General features: G+C 38.5%; 1 protein-coding gene across 1 annotated transcript in view; it reads right to left on the bottom strand.

Annotated features, from left to right (window-relative positions):
* The window catches only part of DNAH9 (dynein axonemal heavy chain 9), a 529,624-nt gene that overhangs the window by 365,400 nt on the left and 140,912 nt on the right, over positions 1–23,312 (bottom strand). Inside the window, exons 14-18 of the mRNA XM_036755666.1 lie at positions 20,790–21,031; positions 19,610–19,745; positions 11,352–11,545; positions 10,830–11,254; positions 760–982 (exon numbers count right to left, since the gene is read on the bottom strand). Coding sequence (XP_036611561.1) covers positions 760–982; positions 10,830–11,254; positions 11,352–11,545; positions 19,610–19,745; positions 20,790–21,031 — 1,220 coding nt within the window. The remainder of the gene's footprint in view (positions 1–759; positions 983–10,829; positions 11,255–11,351; positions 11,546–19,609; positions 19,746–20,789; positions 21,032–23,312) is intronic.

Genomic DNA, 23,312 nt, shown 5'->3' with positions numbered 1-23,312 from the left:
AGATCAATTCAGTTTTATTTTCAGGCTTTGAATATAACTGTTTTGACTTTGTGGTCTTCTGAGTTTGTGTTTTAATCTTCCCTGTCACCATAGTAACTTTCTATGATCAGGTTCTGGGACCTGGGGACTGCAACTGGCCACTGAGAAAAAAGTGTCCCTCTTATTTCCTGACTAGTTATCTGACCTCTTTGAAACTGCTGTTGCAGTTGCCCCCAAAGCCTGCTGCTGGCTTGCCAGGACATGGACTGTGCTGGACTGCTTTCCACTCTCACTTCAGTGAGACAGACCTTTCTTGCTGACCTTCTTGGGATTGAAAGTTGTTTCACCCTGTCCTTTTATTGACTCTGCCCCTCCAGAATTCATTTTGAGGCATTATTTTAAAGTTATTTGGATGGAAATTTGGGAGAGCTCAGGCAGGTCCCTGCCTTTATTCTGCTTTCTTGGCTCTGCTCTTATACACATTTTTTTAAACACTTGGCTGTATATTTTCTACTCTTCTGATTGCTTATCTTTATTTTTATTTTTGGCATTCATTTCATCCTAGTACTAAAAAGTTTCTTCTACTCCAAAACCAGATGCCTTTTATACTATCAGTATGTCCATTGAACAGTTTGCAAGTATATAGTTTTTAATTAACACTCAAATCCTCAGTTTTTTTTCTCCCCAAACCACCTCATTGTTAAATCTTATAACATATATCTACTTAATCATATTTTTTCTGAATTTGCCTTTCATGATTAGAAAAAAATTTGTACTTACCTCTAGCTGTTTAAATACTGCATCGGGCAATTCTTGTTCATAGATCTTCAGCAATTCAATAGTGTGTTTCAAGGGTTCAAACATCTCATCTGTACTACTCTGTCGTTCTTTAAGAGCCACAAGGAGTCTCATAGTCTCAACCAAACCAGTGAAATCACCTTTTTCTATCCTCTTGCTCAAACCACTCTCACCATTTCTTATGAAGACTTCAAGGTCTGCCAAGCTAAGCAGAATTAACATTAAGTGAGATCATCTCTATTTATGTACCATATTATTGCTTCAAGAAGCCTATCACATAGTAGGTATTTAACAAAAAATTTATCAACTGATTCTCAATCTGTATAATGCAATATATATATGTGCTATTAGAATGGCAAAATATCAGAGTTGGAAGGGCTCCTGGAAACCATATAATTCAACCTTCTCCTTTTACAGAGGAGTAAATCAAGGCCTAGAAAAATTAAATAAGTTGCCCAAGGTCAAGAGGTAGTCAGTGACACAGGTCTCCTTATTCTTGATAAAAGTTCTTTTAGGAAGTTGAATGCTTAAATGTAAACTGTCTGATAACTTATCAACAAATATTTGCTATAGAGATCCTCAACTGGTAAATAATAACCTAATGATATATTTAAAACCTTACCCTCATAGACTTTTAAGCTAATGCCACCACATTTTCTTTTGCTCAACTACCCTTCCTCAGTCTTTTGGTATTTTCATTAAAGAGGAATAGGGAGTGTAAATTGGCAGGAAAACCTCCTTCCCTATTCCACTTATGGAATCACTGAATTTCAGTGTTGGAAGGGATTTCAGCAGTCATCCAGTCCAATTCATATCTAAAGAAGAATGACCTCTACAACATACCAAATGAGTGCTCAAGCAGCCTTTCTTTGAAGGCTTACAATGAAGGAGAATGTACTACTTCACAAAATAGCTGATTCCATTTTTGGATAGGTCTAATTGTTAGGAAGCTTTTTCTTACATGAAATGTAAATTTGCCTTTTTGCACCTTCTGTCCATTGCTCTGAATCTAGAACCTCTTGTACATGAGAGTCATTCAAATGTAGGATCTTCCCAGCTTCCTATGAACTTCTGGATTAGGACAGAGCTAGACTGTCTATGATAATTTTAAACTTGAAAATCTCAAACTGGGACTATACCCAGACTAGACAGGAAGAAAAAGACATTGAGGAATATAGGACTCCTCAGGTCAATATAGACCCCTGCATGAAAAGCAGATCATTCACTTCCCATATACCTACTCCAGCAAAATCCCAGTGTCTGCACCAGATCAAATAATTATCAAGAAATTGAATGAAAAAACTATTTTAAGTGACTTCTTCTATCCCAGAATTGCATAAGAAGACATCCAGAAGCCTACAGAAATCATGAAAAAGAGCTACTAGCAAAGCCAGTACCAGTGCAGGGTAGTCTGACAACAGACTGCCCAGGGGCAGTTGTATTATGTAAGGCTCTGTATTATGTAAGGTCCAGAGGCAGCAAGATCAGAGGCTTCCCCTGAATGAGCCCTACAGTGGAGACCTGGGAAGTCTGGGGGAGCTGTAGCAGAGAGCAACAAGGGTACTATCATAGCACAAATCAGGTCACCCCTGGTCCAGGGGATCCAGAGTCCCTAGAACTGTCATAAGATGCCAGAAATGGCCCTAAATATCCACCACTGTGAAACTCAAAGGAATCCAGGAAACCGGTTTTTTTCACCAGGAGGTAGAGGGCAGTGAAGGAATCTAGGGTGGGACCAAACAGGGCCAACCATATTCACCCAGAAATGGAGTAGGAAGTCCCTGATTCAGGAACTAGAGGTAGAAATATAAGGAAAGCAGAAAAATACTGAGCAGCAGGAAAAATTATTGTAGAAATGTGTAACTATTTATGGTGATGTAGGGCTAACATTCTAATAAGATAAGAGGAACTAAGAGGCCCTTAAGAATCTTAATGTTTGCTATGCCCAAAGGGCTAAAAATCTATGCATACCCTATGATTCAGCAGCACCACTACTAGGTTTGTATCCCAAAAGAGATAAGAAAAAGAAAAGGACCTATATGTACAAAAATATTTATAGCAGCTATTTTCTGGTGGCAAAGAATCAGAAGTTGAGGGGATGCCCATCAATTGGGGAATGGCTGAACAAGTTGTGGTATATGATTGTGATGGAATACTATTGTGCTATAAGAAATGATGAGGAAGGAGGCAGAACCAAGATGGCAGCTTGAAAACAGGGACTGACTTAAGCTCTCTCCCCAATCCCTCCAAATACCTGTAAAAAATTACTCTAAACAAATTCTACAGCTACAGAACTCACTAAATAACAGAGGGAAACAAGTCTCCAGCCCAAGAGAGCCTGGATGGTTGTTGGGAAGGGTAGATTGCACTGTGCTTGGGACAATAGTGCAGCCCAGCATGGGTTGCGCCAGAACAGACCAGGCATGGAGAAGACCAGTGGAGCAGGCCTCTGGGCCCTGAATCACTGAACTGTGGCAGTTACCAGACTTCTCAACTGACCAATGCCAAAGACAATGGAGCAGGTCAGTGGGAAAACTGGTAGATCTGGGTGAGGGAAGTACATGGTCTGGCCGCAGCCCCAGGATGATGGAGGTAGCTTCAGCTGCAGCAGCAGCCACAGCAGCAGTGGTGGCTGCTTCCAGTGCCCCTGGCCCACATGGTGGGAGGAATCAAACAGCTGATCAGAGTGGGAGTGTGGAGATCCCTTTGCTGGCACTGAAGCAAGGTTCTCTTGCTTTGCCTTGCTTGGATCTGGGTGGCGATCCTGGTTGGCGGTTCTTTGGGGAGGAGGGGTTCCTCCAGAGCTTTGTGGTGGCTGTGGAGAGGGAGTCCTCCTGGTGGTTACATGGCAGAAAGGAGTGCCTACACTCATAGACCAGCACAGGCCAGGAGGGGAGCATCATACCACCTTAGAATAGAAGTAGCTCTGAAAACAGCAGCACAAAACCCCTGAAGTTTGGGACAGAGCACTCTCCACTCTGAAAGCAGGCCCTGAAAGCATCTCATGTCCTGACAAAAAGCTCGAAAGTCAAGTAATTGGCTGGGAAAATGAGTAAGCACTGTAAAAGGACTCAGACTATAGAATTTTTCTTTGGTGACAAAGAAGATCAAAACATATAGCCAGAAATCAACAAAGTCAAAGATCCTACATCAAAAACCTCCAAGAAATATGCAAATTTGTCTCCGGCCATGGAAGAGCTCAAAAAGGATTTGGAAAAGCAAGTAAGAGAAGTAGAGGAAAAAATTGGGAAGAGAAATGAGAGTGATGCAAGAAAATCATGAAAAACAAGTCAACAGCTTGCTAAAGGAGACCCAAAAATATATTGAAGAAAATAACACCTTAAAAAAGAGCAGCCCAAATGACAAAATAGCTCCAAAAAGCCAATGAGGAGAAGAATGCCCTAAAAAAAATGGAAAAAGAGGTCAAAAAGATCACTGAAGAAAATAATTCATTAAAAATTAGAATGGAGCAAGTGGAAGCTAGTGACTTTATGAGAAATCAAGAAATTATAAAACAGAACCAAAAGAATGAAAAAAATGGAAGACAATGCGAAATATCTCACTGGAAAATGACTGACCTGGAGAACAGATCCAGGAGAGAGAATTTTAAAATTACTGGACTACCCAAAAGCCCTGATTAAAAAAATAGCCTAGACATCATCTTTCAAGAAATTATCAAGGAAAACTGCCCTGATATTCTAGAACCAGAGGATAAAATAGAGATTGAGTGAATCCAGCAATCTCCTTCTGAAAAAGATCCCCAAAAGAAAATTCCTAGGAATACTGTAGCCAAATTCCAGAGTTCCCAGGTCAAGAAGAAAATATTGCAAGCAGTCAGAAAGAAACAATTCAAGTATTGTGGAAACACAATCAGGATAACACAAGATCTAGGGATCAAAGGGCTTGGAATATGATATTCTAGAGGTCAAAGGAGCTAGGATTAAAACCAAGAATCACTTACCCAGCAAAATTAAGTATAATGCTCCAGGGCAAAAAAAATGGATTTTCAATGAAATAGAGGACTTTCAAGCATTCTTGATGAAAAGACCAGAGCTGAATAGAAAATTTGACTTTCAAATACAAGAATCAAGAGAAGCATGAAAAGCTAAATAATAAAGAGAAATCATAAGGGACTTACTAACGTTGAACTGTTTTGTTTACAGTCCTACATGGAAAGATGATATTTGTAACTCATGAGACATTTGTCAGTATTAGGGTAGTTAAAGGGAATATACATATATATAGACAGAGGGCATAGAGTGAGTTAAATATGAAAAGATATCTAAAAAACAAATTTAAGGGGTAAAAGAGGAATATATTGGGAGAAGGAAAAAGGGAGAGATAGAATCAGGTAAATTATCTCACATAAAAGTGGCAAGAAAAAGCTGTTGTAATGGAAGGGAAGAGGGGGTAGGTGAAAGGGAATGAGTGAATCTTGCTCTCATCAGATTTGGCTTAAGGAGGTGCATTAGTAACTAAGGTGGGGCTCCAGGTGGGGCCAATGAAGGGAGGTCTGATTATATCTTTGTTCCCAAGTAGGCCCCAAATCCCCAGCTCCTAGGTGCTAAGCCTGTGTGGGCCTGAAGCCCTCAAGGTCCTAAGGGGAGTTGCTAAGACCACAGCCAATAGGAAGAGCTTAAGTTCTGGTCGCTCAGATGACGTTTGATGATGGCTAAAGAGTGCATAAAAAGAGAAGACAGAGCTATTTGCTTAGGGCTCTCACTCTTGAAGGTGTGCTGATGTGGAGACTCTGAGCAGCTATAGTTAAGAGCCCTCCAGCTTGTAAACCCAAATGTTCAGACTTTGTTAAACTCTGGTAACTATGCATTGAGATTTGAATCAGGCAAGGTCTGTCTGTTGATGTTTGTAATTTGTTTGTATTTGCTCTGAAGTTCAGGGTGCTGGCTTTTCCCCTGAACTAAGTGAATGATATTGGTATGCTGGATTAAATTGAGATTGTTAACACCTTAACGTTGCTTTCCTTAGTAAAGCAGACCAAAAGAACCTGGGCTTCCAGTATTCCTGTTGTTGGGCTTGTGTTGGTTTTTCACTCCCACAGCAGCTGCTAGACGAACTGTTAAAACAGGAGGGAATAACATACACACTCAACTGGATATCTTACCCTACAGGAAAGTAGGGGGGAAAGGGTTAAGAGGGGGGATGATAGAAAGGATGTCAGATTGGGGGAGGAGGTAGTCAAAAGCAAACACTTTTGAAAAGGGACAGGGTCAAGGGAGAAAAGTCAATAAAGGAGGACAGGATAGGTTGGAGGGAAATACAGTCATTCACAGCATGACTATTATGGAAGTATTTTGCATAATGATACATGTGTGGCCTATGTTGAATTGCTTGCCTTCTCAAGGAGGGTGGGTGGGGAGGGAGGAAGGGAGAAAATCTGGAACTCAAAGTTCTAAAAACAAATGTTTAAAAAAAGTTGTTTTTACATGCAACTGGAAAATAATGGGGTATAGAAATCTATCTTGCCCTACAAGAAAGTAAGGGGAAAGGGAATAATGGGGGGCAGTGGGATGATAGAAAGAAAGGCAGACTGAGGAAAGGGGCAATCAGAATTTATGCCATCTTAGGGTCAGGGGAGGGTAGAAATGGGAAGAAAATTTGTAACTCAAAATCTTGTGGAAATCGATGTTGAAAACTAATAAATAAATAAATAAATAAATAAATAAATAAATAAATAAATAAATAAATAAATAAAAATAATTTTTTTAAAAAAAGAAATGACGAGGAGGATGCTTTCAGAAAAACCTGGAAAGACTGACATTAACTGATGCAGAGTGAAATGAAAAGAACAAGAAAATACTGTACACAGTAACAGCAATATTGTAGGATGATCAACTGTGAATGACTTAGGTATTCTCAGCAATAAAATGATCCGACACAACTCTGAAGGACTTATGATGAAAAATGCTATACATCCCCAGAGAAATAACTGGTGGAGTCTGAATACACATCTAAGCATACTTTTCTTATTTATTTTGTGGTTTTTTTTTCTGGGGGGGGTCTGTATTTTCTTTCACAACATGACTAATATGGACACAGGTTTTGCTTATTAAAACCTATGTATAATCTACATAAGATTTCTTCCTTTCTCAATGGGGTGGGTTGGGGAGGGAAAGGATATGGAACTCAAAATTTTTAAAATGTTTAAAATTGTTTTTAACTGTAATTGGGGAAAAATAAAATACTAGACAAAATACTAAATAAATAATAAAAAAGAACCTTAATATTCTCAAAGGGCATGAGAAGAGAATTCAAACATGAGGAAGGGGTGGGAAAAGGACCTCCCCGCTATTTGAAACAGACAAATAAAAAAGAAGCAGTATGAAATGGAGATCCACAGCTTCACACAGAATCTTTTTTATGTTCTGCTGAGTGTATGAAAGTACTCTTTTTTGGGGTGTTTAAGTCAGAAAAAAATTTAAAGGAGCATAGAAACTCATTTCCTATTTCATTTCATAGCTAGATAAGGCTGAGATAGAGAGAAAATGGAGAAATAAAACTTAAGAGGGTGGAGCCAAGATGGTGAAAAATAGGCAGTGACTCCCCTCAACTCTCATCAAAACCCCTCCAAATACCTTTAAATAATGCCATAAAACAATTCCTGGAGTGGCAGAACCCACAAAAGGACAGGGTGAAATAGTCTTCCAGCCAAAGATAATTTAGAAGATTGGCAGGAAAAGTCTGCCACACTGAGGTGAGAGTGGAGCACAATTTGGCATAGTCTGTGCCAGAACAGACCAGGCCCCAACAAACCAGGTGAGCAGGCCTTAGGAGCCACTGAAACAGAAGTGGCAGTGGCTACTTCTGGAGCTTTCAGCCCACAGATAGTAAGGGGGGTCGAACAACCAATCAGAAGGAGATTACAGTGATCTCTTTGCTGGCACTGGGTACAGGATTCTGTTGCTTTGCCCATACTCAGATCTGGGTGGCAATCCTGGGTGGCAGTCCCAGGGCAAGAAGGAGCACTAGCACATCAGAACTTGTGGCAGGGACCCTCATCATAGTTCCAGGACAGAAAAGAGTGTTTGTAGTCACTCACAGACCAGCCAAAAGAGAGATAAATACACCTCTCTTTAGATCATACCACCTTGGAAAAACTTATAGGTCCCTAGAAGTATCTCTGAAAACTGCTATACAAAACCCTTGAAGCTTGGGACAGTGTAACCTCTACCCTGGAAGAAGAGCCCTATTCTAACAGAGTTAAAAGTAGAGAAATGGATTGGAAAAATGAACAAACAACAAGAAAAAAAATTGGACCAAAGAGCATTACTATGGTGACAAAGAAGATCAAAGCACACACTCAGAAGAAAACAAAGTCAAAGCTCCAACATCCAAAGCTTCCAAGAAAAAGATGAATTGATCTCAGCCCATGGAAGAACTCAAAAAGGATTTTGAAAATCAAGTAAGAGAGGTAGAGGAAAAATTGGGAAGTGAAATGAGAGTGATGCAAGAAAACCATGAAAAAAGAGTCCACAGCTTGGTAAAGGAAACAGACACATGCACGCACACACACATGCACACTCACACGCGCACACACACACACACACACACAAAACTGAAGAAAATATCACCTTAAAAAACAGATGAGGCTAAATGGTAAAAAAAAAAAAAAAGGTCCAAAAAGCCCATGGGGAGAAAAATGCCTTGAAAAGCAGAACTGGCCAAAATTCACTGAAGAAAAAAGTTCCTTAAAAAGTACAAATGATCAAATGGAAAAAGAGGTACAAAAGCCCACTGAAGAAAATAATTCCTTAAAAATGAAATCAAGAAAGAATAAAACAAAACCAGAAGAATGATAAAACAGAAGACAATGTGAAATATCTCATTGGAAAAATATTGACCTGGAAAAGAGATCCAGGAGAGATAATTTAAAAATTATTGGACTATCTGGAAGCCATGATCAAAAAAAGAGCCTACACATCATCTTTCAAGAAATTATCAAGGAAAACTGCCCTGATATTCTAGAACCAGAAGATAAAATAGAAATTGAAAGAATCTACTGATCACCTCCTGAAAGAGATCCTGAAATGAAAACTCCCAGGAATATTATAGCCAAATTCCAGAGCTCAAGGTGAGAATATTGCAAGCAGCCAAAAAGAAACAATTCAAGTATGGCGGAGCCACAGTCAGGATAACACAAGATTTATCAGCTTCCACATAAAAGGACTGGAGGGCTTGGAATATGATATTCTGGAGGGCAAAGGAGTTAGGATTGCAACCAAGAAGCGTCTACCCAGCAAAGCCTTCAGGCGAAAAAATAGACATTTAATGAAATAGAAGACTTTCAAGCATTCCTTTTTTTTCTTTCAAGCATTCTTGATGAAAAGACCAGAGCTGGATAGAAAATACAAGAGAAACATAAAAAGGTAAATAGGAAAGGGAAATCACAAGGGATTTAATAAGGTTAAACTGCCTGTTTTCCTACATGGGAAGATGATATTTGTAACCCATAATACCTTTCTCATCATTAGGGCAGTAAGAAGGAATATATATATATATAGGGCACAGGTGTCAGTTGAATATGAAGGAATGACATCTAAAAAAATAAAATTAAGGGGTAACAAAGAGGAATGCACTGGGAGAAAGGGAAAGGGAGAGGCAAAACGGGATAAATTATCTCACATATAAGAGGCAAGAAAAAGCTATCCCATCACCGCACTCACTTTGTCCCTGTTCAGTGCCAGCAAGGACTGAAAACAGTGAAAAGATACAACTCTCGCTCTTCTCAGACTAGGGATAGACTGACAACGGTTGGTTGCCACGTGTCATGTGACAAACAGGAGAGAGTACAAACCACCAGCCAAGTTACATGATGGACACAATAGTGATTAGTAGAAGGCAGGTTAAGTGGGGCCTGGACAAAGCACTCATTACATTTTACTTTATTTTACATCCTCTACATTTTTCATGGGCTATCTGAAATTCTTTGGCAGGCTGCGAGCAGCCCATGGGCTGTATGTTGTGCAGGCCTGTTCTACTCCTTTTCAGTCTCCTTTGCTGGTGCTTCATTCGCGTCATGCCAATTAATCACAAGGATCCCTCATGGTTCTGTCTTTGGCCCCCTTCTCTTTTTACTTTATATAACCTTACCTGGTGATTTTGTTAGCTCCTATTGGTTAAATTGCTATTCCTATGAGGGTAATACCCAGATCTACATATGCAGAGCATAACTTTGCTGAGTTCTAACTGCCTCTTGGATGTCCTCACTTAGCTCAGATCCCACCTTCTATAGAAGGCTCTCAGATGCTAATGCTTTCCCCTTTCAGATTACCTTCATCATCTACTCTGTGCGTATCTTGTGTTTACATAGCAACTCATATGTTGTCTAACTCATTAGGATGTATGCTCCATGAAGGTAGGTACTGGTATTTTGTTTTGTCTTTTGTCTTTTTTTGTATTTCTAGAACTTTGTACAGTGTCTGGTACAGACAACTTAACAAATGCTTCTTGACTGACTAAATAAAAAGCATTTTTCATCGATTTGTTTGGTTTTTCTTATATGGATTTTTAGGCCAATCTATTTTAAGTAATTATGGATCTCACTAAGGAGGTTCTGTAATGTTTTCAGGCTTGGTGTGATGAGCACAGTATGATCCACAAATAAGATCACTTGGAGGACCTGATCCCTCTTTGATATGGACTTTGCAGAGGATATTCTCCATAAAAATGGTGAACATACAACTCCCAGTTTTATACTTCACCAAATATTAATAATCAATGACACACTGAATAATTATCTTTGTTGTTGCATTTATCAAGGAGTCTTATATGATCTAATCACATGTATGATTCTCCCTGCTCTCCAACAGCTTTAAAGGCTGAATTTTGTTCCCTGAACCAAATCTTTGAAATCAACAATCAAGCACAGACACATTCTCTGTGCCTTTCAATCAACTGTGTGACTGTAAGTGTGATGTATTTTAGAAACATGTTTCTGAAAGCCTGACTATTTTTAAACATCTAGGTTTCCAGGAGCCACAGACAAAGAATACAATGGAAAAAGGTAAAAGGGAAAGAGACACAAATAACATTACCTGTGGGTGACATGATCAATGAGATGCTGTTTAAGCATGAGGCTCCATCTCTTAATTACATTCAAGAGAGACATCTTAAATGGACGAATATCAATTTTCATCCAGTTGTCAAAAATCTTGAAAGGCTCTAGCTGGTTTACCTCTTCATAGATCTTTTCGTAGGAATCAATCTGCAATTTAAATTGCTGAAGAGTGGGAGGATTCTCTGGGATCCTGTCTTCACCATGGGCTTCCAACTCCTCCATAGTGAGCATGTGTCCATATAACAGAAAATGCCGCATAAATTCCTTCCGGTCATCCATGTAAAGGGAAGAGTAATGGTCAAAGGAGTTCCGATAGTCACAGCAGGTGGTCATCATATTCTTGACTCTCTCATTTAACAGATTCCTGAGGTTTGACAGATCTCCCATGTCCTCCATGTCAGCCTATGAAAGAGATGAAATTAGAAATTCAAGATTACAAATGCATTTGGAACATTATTCCAGATATGAGAGGGTGAAATGATAGCTGAAAAGTCACTACCTGGTAATGAGGGGAACCTTTCTGCGCAAGCCGTGGGACCATAGAAGATATTTTGAAAATATCATTTATAAGACCCTCGACAATAGTATGAAAACCATCTTTAGCAGTGTTGTCCAGAGAGGGATAAAAGACTAGTTCTTGTATAACTAGATCCATCTGTGCCTCAAAAAAGGGAGGAAGTCTGGCCTTAGAATCTGAAAAAGCAAAAGGAGCCAAGGTGAATGAATAAAAAAGGGAAAATATAATATTGTTCAAAAAGCTAAAAAAGTACATATTAAAATAGTATTATAATATACATTCAAAGAGATGTTACACAATTCTAAGGGGATTCCCTTTCTCTCTCCCATGAATGAAGAGCCCTAAATCATATGCACACAGTGTCATGAGCAGGATTTGTCATGGGAGAAAAAACTACAAAGAGATAGGAGTTTCTGCATACAGTGGCTATATGAGAAAGGTGAGTCTGTAGCTGGGCTAAAATGAATCCACTACTGGTTAAATATCAAAAATTTCTAGAACTAAGCCAGAAGCTTCATGAGTATCAATAAAGTTGTGATGCCATGTAGGTTACACAGTGTGGCAATGTAAATACAGACCAAGAAGCTACCACAGAAAGAGAGGGCACAGATTACCCAGAAAAAAGAGAGCAGCTGAAGTAGACGCAACCAACCAATACTCTTGTTTATGTGAAGGAGCCTAGGTAGGAGAAGGGGAGGGAAAGGAGAAAATGGCACTTCCTTGAAGATGTGCTGAAACTGTTCCTGTGCTAACTGGGCTTGCATGTAAAGTGAGTCCATTGTGGGGTCTTTACATGAAGGACCACAGAAGACCTCTAACAGAGAGCTACCAGTAAGTCACATTCAGATGTTCTCTGGATCAGTGCTGAGTTATTACTGAGTATTGTTGCAAAGTCTTGAAGATTAAATCTGTCCTGTGTGAACCCAGAACTCTGTGAGTCATATAGGCTATTCCCACCCTGGTAAAGATAAATGTATTTGCTAAAACTCTACAGAAAGTGGGTGAGATCTTATGGACCACTTATGTTAGGTTTTAGAAGACCAAATCTACGGAAGCTTTCAGTAGAGTGTAATGGACTGGGTATCAAGAGGTCTGAGTCCTCTTTCTAACTCTGCAATTAACTAGCTATGTGATCTCAGATAAGTCATTACCTCTTGAGTCAATTTATTCATCTAGAAGATAGAAGTTTGGACAAAATTATTTAAAATTTTTTTTCAGGTTTAACATTCTATGGTATTGAGCTAATTATTTCCTCTGCAATTCCATGTCTGTAATTCCGCTTATGATCAACTTGGGAATTGTGGTATGTATTAATAACATTATAGGTCCAAAGGACAGAATTTCATCGGGTGTCAAATATTAAGAATAACAGAAATAGTACATAATCTGACCAATCTTGTTTCTTTTTTCATAAAAAGAGTGTAATTAAAATAATTGTTTAAGTCAGAGGTATGAAACATGAGGAAAATTCCTCAGTGCCATCTGAACCAGATTAAAATGTGATTGGGAACTATTTAACAAAATAAATAAAAATACAATATAACACAGATAATGTTAATATGAAGCTTTCTAAGTCAACATACAGCTCTCAAGGATCATTAATGCACTGTTCAGTGGCCCCCTCTTTATTTGAGTTTGATACCACTGGTTTAAATCATTATCAGATCTCTATTTTATTATTTTATTTTACAAACTTAAAAAGAAATGTTATTCAGATTTGAAGAAATATAGATATTCAAGAAAACATTAAACATATTACTAAGTAAACAAACTGTTATCACTCACTGTTCAACTAATTGTTCGTTTACTCTATTCAATCATAAATAATGATTGAGTACACAAGCTAAGCTAGGCATACAAAGATATGTGACCTAGTCCCTGTTTATGCATGAATATCTACAGTGTAAGGCAATATGTTTTAAATGCCACAATTATGTACACAAAAAAGCCCTGTATGAGTTTAGAGGACGGAGAGTTCACTTATGCCTATTGTGATCAGAGAAAGACTTCACTGAAGGAGGTAACATTTACACTAGGCCTTAAAAATGGTTATGATTTAAATAGATGAAGGAGAGAAAATGCACGACAAGGGAATGGAATGGACAAGGTCAAAGAGGCAGAAAGGCACAAGTTAAAGAGCAATAAGTAGCTATTACAGTTTGGCTGAAATATAGGGTACTAATTTAAATTTTCCTTCTGTCAAGAACTATGTGGGTTTTTTTGTCTTTTCTTCTCATTATGTATAAAAACTTATCCCCACCACGTATAGGGGTTACATAATAATTACATATAGAGGATATATAATGTATAATAATATGGGGGTTACATAACAGAAAAATATATAATTCTGCCTGTATATTAATTCTGTAGCCAGATGGCAGAGTGGTTAGAACCCTGGGCTTGGAATCAGGAAGACTCATCTTCCTTAGTTCAAATCTGGTCTCAGACACTTAATAGCTATGTGGACCTGGGCAAGTCATTTAACCCTGCTTGCTTCAGTTTCCTCATCTGTAAAATGAGCTGGAGAAGGAAATGGCAAACCACTCCAGTATCTTTAGCAAGAAAAACCCCAAATAAGGTCACAAAGAGTCAGACACAACAACAAAAATTTATTAACTTCAGTTTCACCTTACAGGAGAGTTCTTCCTCAAAAGAAGCAACATGGAAATCAGGCTGGTTGCTGCCGTATCCTTCACCCTGTAACTACTGTCCATTCACTTGTTTCTAGGTCCGAGTTCCCATCCCTCTGTCCTTAGTCTCTTCACCGAAGTCTCTATTCTTTAGTTTAAAAACCTTCATTGGCGGTTCCTCCCATTGGTTCTCATACTTCTTTACAACATGACCAATGTGAAAATAAGTTTGATATGAATGTATAGGTGGAGCCTATATCAAATTGCATGCTATCTTGGGGAGGGGGGAGGATTGGAAAGAGAAGAAAACTGAAAACTCAAAAGCTTATAGAAGTGAATGTTGAAAACTAAGAATAAATAAATTTAAAAAAAAAAACTTCATTGGCTCTCTATTGCCTCTAGACCAAATTTTCACTTTGGACTTTAAAGCCCTTCACAATCTAGTTCCAGCCTTACCACTCGCTGTTCCTCTTATACAATATCCATTTCCCATGTCTATGCCTGTATTGGCAACCAAAAATGGGCTCCTTAGCACTTAGTCAACAAGTGCCCTTGACTAGTTTGGCTTTTTCCCCTGAACTGAATGCTGTTTGTATGTTGGACTGGAGTAAGCTTGTCGGCCCCTCCACCTTGCTTCCCTTGCTTAAGCTGATGGAAAGAACCTGTGCTTTCCCGGTCAACCCCTTCACCTTGCTTAAGCAGATTGAAAGAACCTGTGCTTTCCCCGGCGTACCTTACACCCCCGCAGAAGCTGGATGGTTAAAAGCAGCTCCCGTTGGAGCCAGAGGCTGCCGCTGCCGCTGCCGCAGCCGCAGCCGCAGCCGCAGCCGCAGCCGCAGCCGCCAGTAGCAGAGCTGACCTACGGGAGGAAGCTGAACAAAGACTTCAGGCCAGTGGGTAATCTTTTTACCATAGAGGGGGAAGCATGATTTTGCTTTATGCAATCATGCTTCTCTGTAGCCTCCTGGTTACTCTTTCAAGGCGTACTTATTGGGCCTGGAAGCTTTTGATCAATATATCAAAATGGGGTTGCTGGTTCATGGGTTGGTTACTGTGGAGCCTAAATATATGTTTTGATTCTTCTGCCTTCTACTTTGAGAGTTTCTTATATCCGGCGGTTCCGAACCTGTCAGACATATTTATGATCCTCTTTGAGACTATAAACTCTGCCCTCCTAATACAATGCCTTTGCATGGGTTATCCTCACACCTGAAAGTCACTCCTTCCTTACCTCCACATTTTTTAATACTTCAAGGCTCAAAAGACATCATAGTCTATGGGAACCTTTACCTAATCCCCTTAGTTACATGTTCTGCCTTTTCAAAGATTGTTTATTTTTAACAACACATTATATTTTTATATATTTAATATATTTATACATTGTATATAATATTTTATACATTTATTAACAATAATAGTAATAACAATAGTTCATGTTTATATATTACCTATTAATTGCCAGGCACTGCACTAAACACTTCACAAACAGTATCTCACTTGATCCTCCCAACAACTTTGTGAGGTAGATGCTATTATCCCCATTTTATAGATAGGGAAATTGAGACAAAAGTGGCTTGTGTGTCTGAAGCTGGATTTGAAATCAGGTCTTCCTGATTCCAGGCCTGATGCACCACCCACTGTGACACCTATATTTACTTGTTTATAAGTTGTACCTCCAGAAGAATGCAACCTCCTTGAGAGCACGATCTGTCTTTTACTTATCTTTGTATAGCTAGTACTTTAGCAAACTGAGTTGCACGTCGTAGGCACTTAAGTGCTTGTTGATTGGGTCAGGTCCCTGATTCTTGTGGTACTCTTGGACCATCTAAATGCGAATTTGTGTCCGACCTGTGGTAGAACATTCTGAGCTCGTACGGGCCTGATCAGCCACAGTCAGACACCCTGTAACTTGACTAACATAGTGATGTCATTTTGGTCATCTTCAAGAATGAAGGACAACAACCAACTAATCAATCTGCCTACACGCTTTCACCGGGTCTGGAAGTCTGGAAACTAGCTTCTGTACAGTGCCTGCTGTTCTTCTGTTGTAGCCATGCCACTCCATAGCATGACTCAGTGTTTCTCACTGGTTTCATTATGGTCCTCATTTTTTCTTGACCTGACCTGTTTTGTTCCATGGATACATCACATTTAAATCTGAATCCTGATATTTTTCAGCTTTCATAAAAATCCTTAACATATTCCAGGTGAAGCCTAGTTACAGTTTCCCAGCAGCTCATTGATTCTATCATTAAAGTCTATAATTACCTAGTTATAGCTTTAGTCATTAATTGCCTTCTTAATTTAACTTTCCATTTCTTTAAAAATTTTAAAACATGTTATTGTTTTTTGTTTATTCAATCACCATGATTTCCTCCAGTATCTGCCCCTCTCCCCTCTGAGTCACCCCATATATAAGTATTTTTCAAAGAAAAAAGAGGGAGAAATCAGCATAATTCATTAATGCATAAAAGACTAAAAATATATGCAATTTACCACATTTAGAGACTTCCCAACTATGCAAAGGGGTCAAGGAGGGTATCTTCTCAAATCTCTTATTAATTGATACTTATTCATTGTAAATTTACATTAACTTTTGATTTTTTTGTGGTGGTAGTTCTTTCTATTTACACTACTGTAGTCACTGAGCATACTGTTTTCTTGGCTTTGTTTACTTCACCCTGCATTACGTCATGTACTTTCCATGATTCTCTGTACATACCATGTGCAAAATAATGTTACATTACATTCACACACCACAATTTGTTTAGCCATTCCCCAATCAAGGAGCATTTGTTTTGTTTCCAGTTCTTTGCTGTCACAAAAGTGCTGCTATAAATATTTTGGTGTATATGGGGGCTTTCTTCTAATCAATAGCCTCATTGGAGTATAAGACTAGTCAAGGAATCTCTGGATCAAAGGGTATGGACATTTTAGTTACTTTACTTATATAATTCCAAATTGCTCTTCAAAATGATTATACTGATTGATACCTCTAGTAAACATGCACTTGTATGCCTAACTTCTAATAACTTCTCCAACCCTGACTACTTCCATCTTTTGTCATCTTTGCCAATTTTTAGGGTGAACTATCAGGGTTCTCTTGATTTTAATTTCTCTTATTGTTACTGATTCAGAGCACTTGCTCATATGCTTGATTATTTTGAGAACTTTGTTCATATCTGTGGCTTGTGTGTTAATTGTTTATTATCGTGGATATTAAATCCTTCCCAGATAAATTTGAAGCAAACATTTGTTTCCCATTTGACCACTTTCTTCTTATACTTGCTACACTACATTTATTTGTGCAGAAGCTTTTTAATTTCATGAAAGGTTATCTACCTTTACTTTTGAAATTGAATCTATCTTTTATTTGGTAAAGAATTCATTTACTACCCATATCTGTGAAAGGATTCACTGTGCTACTGATTATTTCAGAATATGATTAAGGTTATTATTCCATTTGGAAAGTATTATGAAATATGATATAAAGTGATGGCTTAAAGCTTAATTTCTGCCAGACAGCTCATTAATTTTGCCAGCGGTTTATTTTAAATAGGAGGTTCTTTCCTAAGTAATTTATATTTTCCAGTGTATTGAACACTGTGTAACTCAATTCCACTGCTGCTGATTCTCCCTTGTTTAGTCCACTGATCTGCTTCTCTAATTTTTTTTGAACAAAAATTGATGGTTTGTATGATTTCTGCTTATAATATAGAATGATATCTGGAAGTGCTATTCTCCCTTCATCCCTACCTATTTTCATTATTTCCCTTTATAGAATATTTCTCTTCCCGAAAAGAGTGCTTATCAGTGACACCCCTCCCCTCTTTACCTCCTCACCTATGTGGAAGATGCTGGGGAGTTTGTTTCCAGAAAGGTTTGATGAGGTAGGTTTAATGGAAGAGCCATGTAAAGATATGGAGTATACCCAGACAAACATTCTGAAACCTGTTTTGACCTGTTAAGCTGTTTCAACAATCCGGCTAGCAGCTTCTGTGGGGGTGTAAGATCCACCCACAGCCAGCACCCCGAAAGCTGCCAACAGCACAGGTTCTTTTGATTTGCTTAACTAAGAAAAGCAAGGTGAAGGGGTTGACAAGCTTACTTTAATTCAGCACACAAATATCATTCACTTAGTTCAGAGGAAAAAGCCAGCACCCTGAACTTCAGAGCAAATTACAAATTACAAACATCAACAGACAGACCAAATACAGATTCATAGTTACCAACATCTAGGTTCAGCCCGGGAGCTCAGAACAAGGGCTGGCCTAAAGTCACACGCGCCACCACAGCTGTGGGTGAGAGCTCCAAAAAAAGAGAAGTCCAACCCCTGGTTTTATATCTTTTTCAGCGTCAGGGGTGAGTCACACATACGACTCACCCACGTGACCTAGAATCATCACAAAGAGGCGACTTAAACCCACGTGGTCTAAAAGCCTCTGCTGTCCCAGACATGTAAACTAGGCCCTCCCTGGAGTTAGCCCCACCTTGGGCCCCACCTTAGTTGCCAATCCACACCCATTAAGGTTTTACACCTAATAGGGGCTTGGGCCTGGGGCTTAGCACCTAGTAAGGCTCAATGAAATACACTGAATTACTCAAAGGGAACAAAAGCCAAACTCTTCAAGGGCACTTGGTTGAACTAAGTGCTAAGGAGCACATTTTGCATAAGCATGTGATGAACAGAAGCTTTTTTGGTTGGCTATGGAATACTGGTGTATTTTGAAAAAGGCACCTGTCAGCCAGAGTTTGTTCTCTTGTGGGCTCTTTCAAGACTTTCTGGCATTGGAGAAAGGAAAAAAAGTTGCTGAGTGAGGGTTGCCACATGGAGCAGGCCTCAGTTCCTGTCACTTGGAGCCAGCAAAAAGCCGAGCACGCATGGCCTCAATGTTTCTTTTGTCGCTGTTGTTTCCCTTCTTTCTTGCTTTTAAAAGGAGACTGGAGAGGGTTATGATCTTGTGAGCTTCATAAAGTCAAAAAAGCAAGCCACTAGCAGATCTGGGAGCAGAGAACATACTAGGTTTGGAGGTTAGCCATTTCAGTACCAATGCCTGGCACAACAATGTTCAGGACTCAGCCCAGTGGTTGTGAGACTGTAAGACTGTGACGTTTGGACATGAACTTGGTGGAATGATATGTAGAAATTTGCATTAAGTTGGAGTCCAATCTCCCAAGGGATAAAGGTAGTATTGGGGAGAATATACCCTCCAGGTGTTGGGGAAGAGAAAATATTTGAACTCCTGTGCTTGCTATATTCCTTTGGAAAAGCTAATTAGTGTTAATTAGTTAAATGGAACTGAGGATTAATTACTGGTGGGTAATAATGGGAGGAATACACCAGGAAGTTACATGGGACAGAAATTGAGGCTAATGAAACATGAACACACTGAAATTAAAGAGTGATACACTGAAGTGGCAATGTGGGACCTCTATATAAAAATCAGGCCCTTTGAATTCATAGGGACCCTTAGATAGAGTTGCTAACTGGGACTTTCATTATCCGATACTCTAGTTTTCAGGATGCAGGTTCACCATACTCTTCCACCTAGAGGATTTCATCAGCATCCATATTCCATAATAATCATCCACAGCCGAAAAGCCATTTACCAGTATTTTCCAGGAGATACTTGAGGGAAGATTCGATAGCAATGAAGAATCCATGAAACACCATGTTATCAAGATAGTCAATGTATGCCTTCCACCTACTGGATGCTGGGTCTGCAAGGAAGAGATTCAGGTTTTCCTGGAAAGGAAAGAAAGCATGGGAGTACTGGCTCAGGCATTGGGACATAGATAATAAATCAGTAAGTGCAAGTACTCAAGAAAATTGTTTACTAAGGCATGAAGAAATTGAGATCTGTATCATCACAAGGAGTGATCATACCAATGAAATCATAGGCTTTTTAGAGTATTTGAAACATCATCCCCATATTTAATCCCTGAACGTGATAGCAGGAGAGGTAGGAACAATAATGTATTAGATTACAAGCTCTAACAATTACATCGTCCTTTTTTAGGATAATGTTCATAATCCTGATGATTTTACTATCACTGAACACAAAGCTGACTTTTTAACCTGGTAAGCAATACTCAAAGAAGAACCTTTGATCTGTGCCTATTGTCTTCTGGACCTTTTTCTATTAACAGCTGTTTCTCTTAGTTTTATGAATAAGATTACTTACTCAAAATGAATCTTTAGTCTTTGATGGCAACATGTCATACTGACTAGCCACCAGTTTAATGGATATTTTCCACTGCTTGAAGTGGTCCACTCTAATTTTCTGCTGTCCCATCTGTTCCCCATCCAAAAGCAGATGCTCCACATAAGTTTACAGTTCCTTATAGATCACATAGACATCTCTCCTCTTCTCTAGTTTGTTTAATTGGCTTTAGGTTACCATGAAGTTTATGGAGATGGGATAGTTTGATGTGTCTTAGAATTCTGTGGCTAATGGCACTATCTTTTCATTTAGTTCTCTTTGGGGTATTTCACATGTAGGTTGAACCATGCCACAGACTTGAAGACTAAGCTTGACCATTCACCTTTGAAATGTATTGGCTTTAGTCTTTTTTCTTTCAATATAAACTTTTACCAATTAACTGAGAATTACAGAAGTCAGTGATATCTTTCATTTCTGAATTACCTATAGAATATATATGTATATATATACATATATATGTATATACATATACACAGAGACTTTTATATATAAAACATAGGCCTCTTTAGCTTCTTAATGCTCCCTTTTCCCCCTTCTTGGTAGGTTTATTTGAAGATAGTCATTACCTGAACAAGAGCATGGATCTTAAGGCCAGACTCTCTGATAAAAGAGTAATATTTTTCCAGTTGTTCTTGATGGTCTTCTAGATAAAGTAGAGATTCCTTTTTTCCATCTTTCCTCTTAAAAATGGGAGTTTCCCAGGTTTTCATGATATTCTGAATCTCATCTACATTGTCTTTTGTTTTCTGAATCCTTTGCTCAAGATCACGGACACTAGTAGTCATTTTTATAATATAATCCCAAACACCTGCTCTCCCAAAAAAAGAAAGAAAGTCCATTGAAGTAGCTCAGACTTACATAGATATTTGGTTGCCTTAAAGAAAATATAAGTTCAGTGTCTGTCATATTTTTCCTGACATTTTCTACACAGATGAACTAAAATTGAGGTCCTTTTCTTTTTAAACATCCTGAGAAAGCAACTTATATCAAGAACTCAAAGAATCAGTGGAGAGGGACCAGGAGATGAATCTTTGTACTTAGACTTCAGACTAAAAAGCAATTTAAAACTAATCAATCAGTATTTAAACTATCAAGTAGATATCCAGTTCCATACAAAGTCATTTGGGGAGGAGGTAGACCAGCTACGTCTCCCAGTAGATTGCCAGCCCTGGAATCAGGAAGACTGAGATCCTGAGTTCAAATTTGGCCTCAGATAATCACTGGTTGTGCAACCGTAGGCAAATAACTTAACCCTGTTTGCCTCAGTTTCCTCATCTGTAAAATGGGCTTCAGAAGGAAATGGCAAACCACTCTAGTATTTTTTGCCAAGAAAACCCCAGATGGGGTCATAAAGAGTTGGACACTACTGAAATAACTGCAACAACAACAACAACAACAACAAAACATTTGGGGAGGATGGCACCAGCAGCTGGGAGGATCAGGAAGGACTTCAAATGGCACGTGGGCTGAAACGGTGTCCCATGAAGCAATTAGAGAAAAAGCATGGAATCTGTAAAATTCAATGTATACACACCCTCCTTTGGTGTAGTCTTAAATCCCTCTGTACTTTTGCATCCTGTGATATCATTTATGTCCTACAAAAATATTCCACAAAGAATCCACCAAATTCACTGGAGGCCTTGTCTACTATTTTAACATTTTGTGAGTTTAGGATATCACTCAGGCTATCTAACTGCTAGCCCTTGGTCTCATTATATGGTCCACCTTTTCTGATCAAACCTTTAACTAGAGTTCTAGAACCTTTATACTTTTTACTCCTCCTAAAAGAATATTTATTCCTAAGGAGTTTAGTACCATTCAATTTTGTTTTTCAACGAGGCAAGTGGGAGTAAGTATAATTCCATTTTATGGAATTATATAATAAATGATAAATGATAGAAGTTAAGTAGTTAACTTAAAGGCAATCTTCTTCCCTAGTTTATCTACCACGTAGTAGGTAACTGATAAATACTTGTTGAATTAGTTAATCCAGTAGGAAATTACTTAGTTCACCTAATCCTCAATCTAGTGCTACAGTGTCACCTATAGACTTAGAAAACCACAACTATACATTAAATATGTTCTATTTTTTAATATTTATTTTGTTAAACATTTTCCAATTACATTTTAATCTGATTCAGGTTGCACTCTGGAGTTTTGCCAGCCCCATGAGTTTGACATAGCTGGTCTCCTCAAACCTCCTCATTTTATAGTTGAGGAAACTGAGGCCCAGAGAAAGGAAGTGACTTGCCCTACATCACACAAGGAGTGAGTAGCAGAAACAGAGTATGAATCCAGGTTTTCTGACTCCAAATCTAGCATTCTTTCTAGTCGGTCTGTTAACTAGCATTTGCTAAGCACCTTTCTACTTACTACTGCTGAGATAAAAAACATAATCCTTAGTCTAGCATTTAAAGCTCTTTAGAGTATCTCTTCCACTTATCTTGGATCATTCCCCTTGATGTTTCAGTTTAAAGGTTTTAGCTAAACCAGTTGTTTCAACACCTTTGCACTGGTCCCTCCTCCCCCCCCCCCCATCCCACCACCACATACACTCCACCTGATGCTATGTCTAAAATTCATTCCTTCCTCACCTCCACTTCATACAATCCCTATATTCAACTTTTTATGGTAAATCTTCTTACTTACTTCAGTCATTAGTTTTTCAATTACTTTGTATTATCTAGCAGAAAATAATTTCTTGGAGGGCAAGGTCTACTTGTTTTTACCTTATACATAGTAGTTACTAAATAAATGTTTGTTGAATTGAAATATTGAATTTTGCCAAATGGCACAGTTGATTTTGCTAACTCAGAATATAGCATTTCTAAAATAAAGACATTTAAGGATGTGATTATGTATAAACTAACTTCAGGGTTACAGATCCATGGGCAATACTTTAACACACTTCAAGCATAATTCAAGTTTGTTGCTAAATATATGTAGGATTTAAATTCTAGTCAGATTTTTAAAACTATTAGATAGTAATTACAAATTCAAGAGTTCAAAGGAAGGAAAAAAGGAAACAAGCATTTGCTAAGGGTTTCACGAATATCTGATCAATAGTTCAAAGAGAGAGAGAGAGAGTG

Source organism: Trichosurus vulpecula, chromosome 4, assembly GCF_011100635.1.
Source record: "Trichosurus vulpecula isolate mTriVul1 chromosome 4, mTriVul1.pri, whole genome shotgun sequence".
Classification (NCBI taxonomy): Eukaryota; Metazoa; Chordata; class Mammalia; order Diprotodontia; family Phalangeridae; genus Trichosurus; species Trichosurus vulpecula.
Note: the sequence above shows the minus strand (reverse complement) of the source record. Positions and strands in the feature narration are given on the sequence as shown.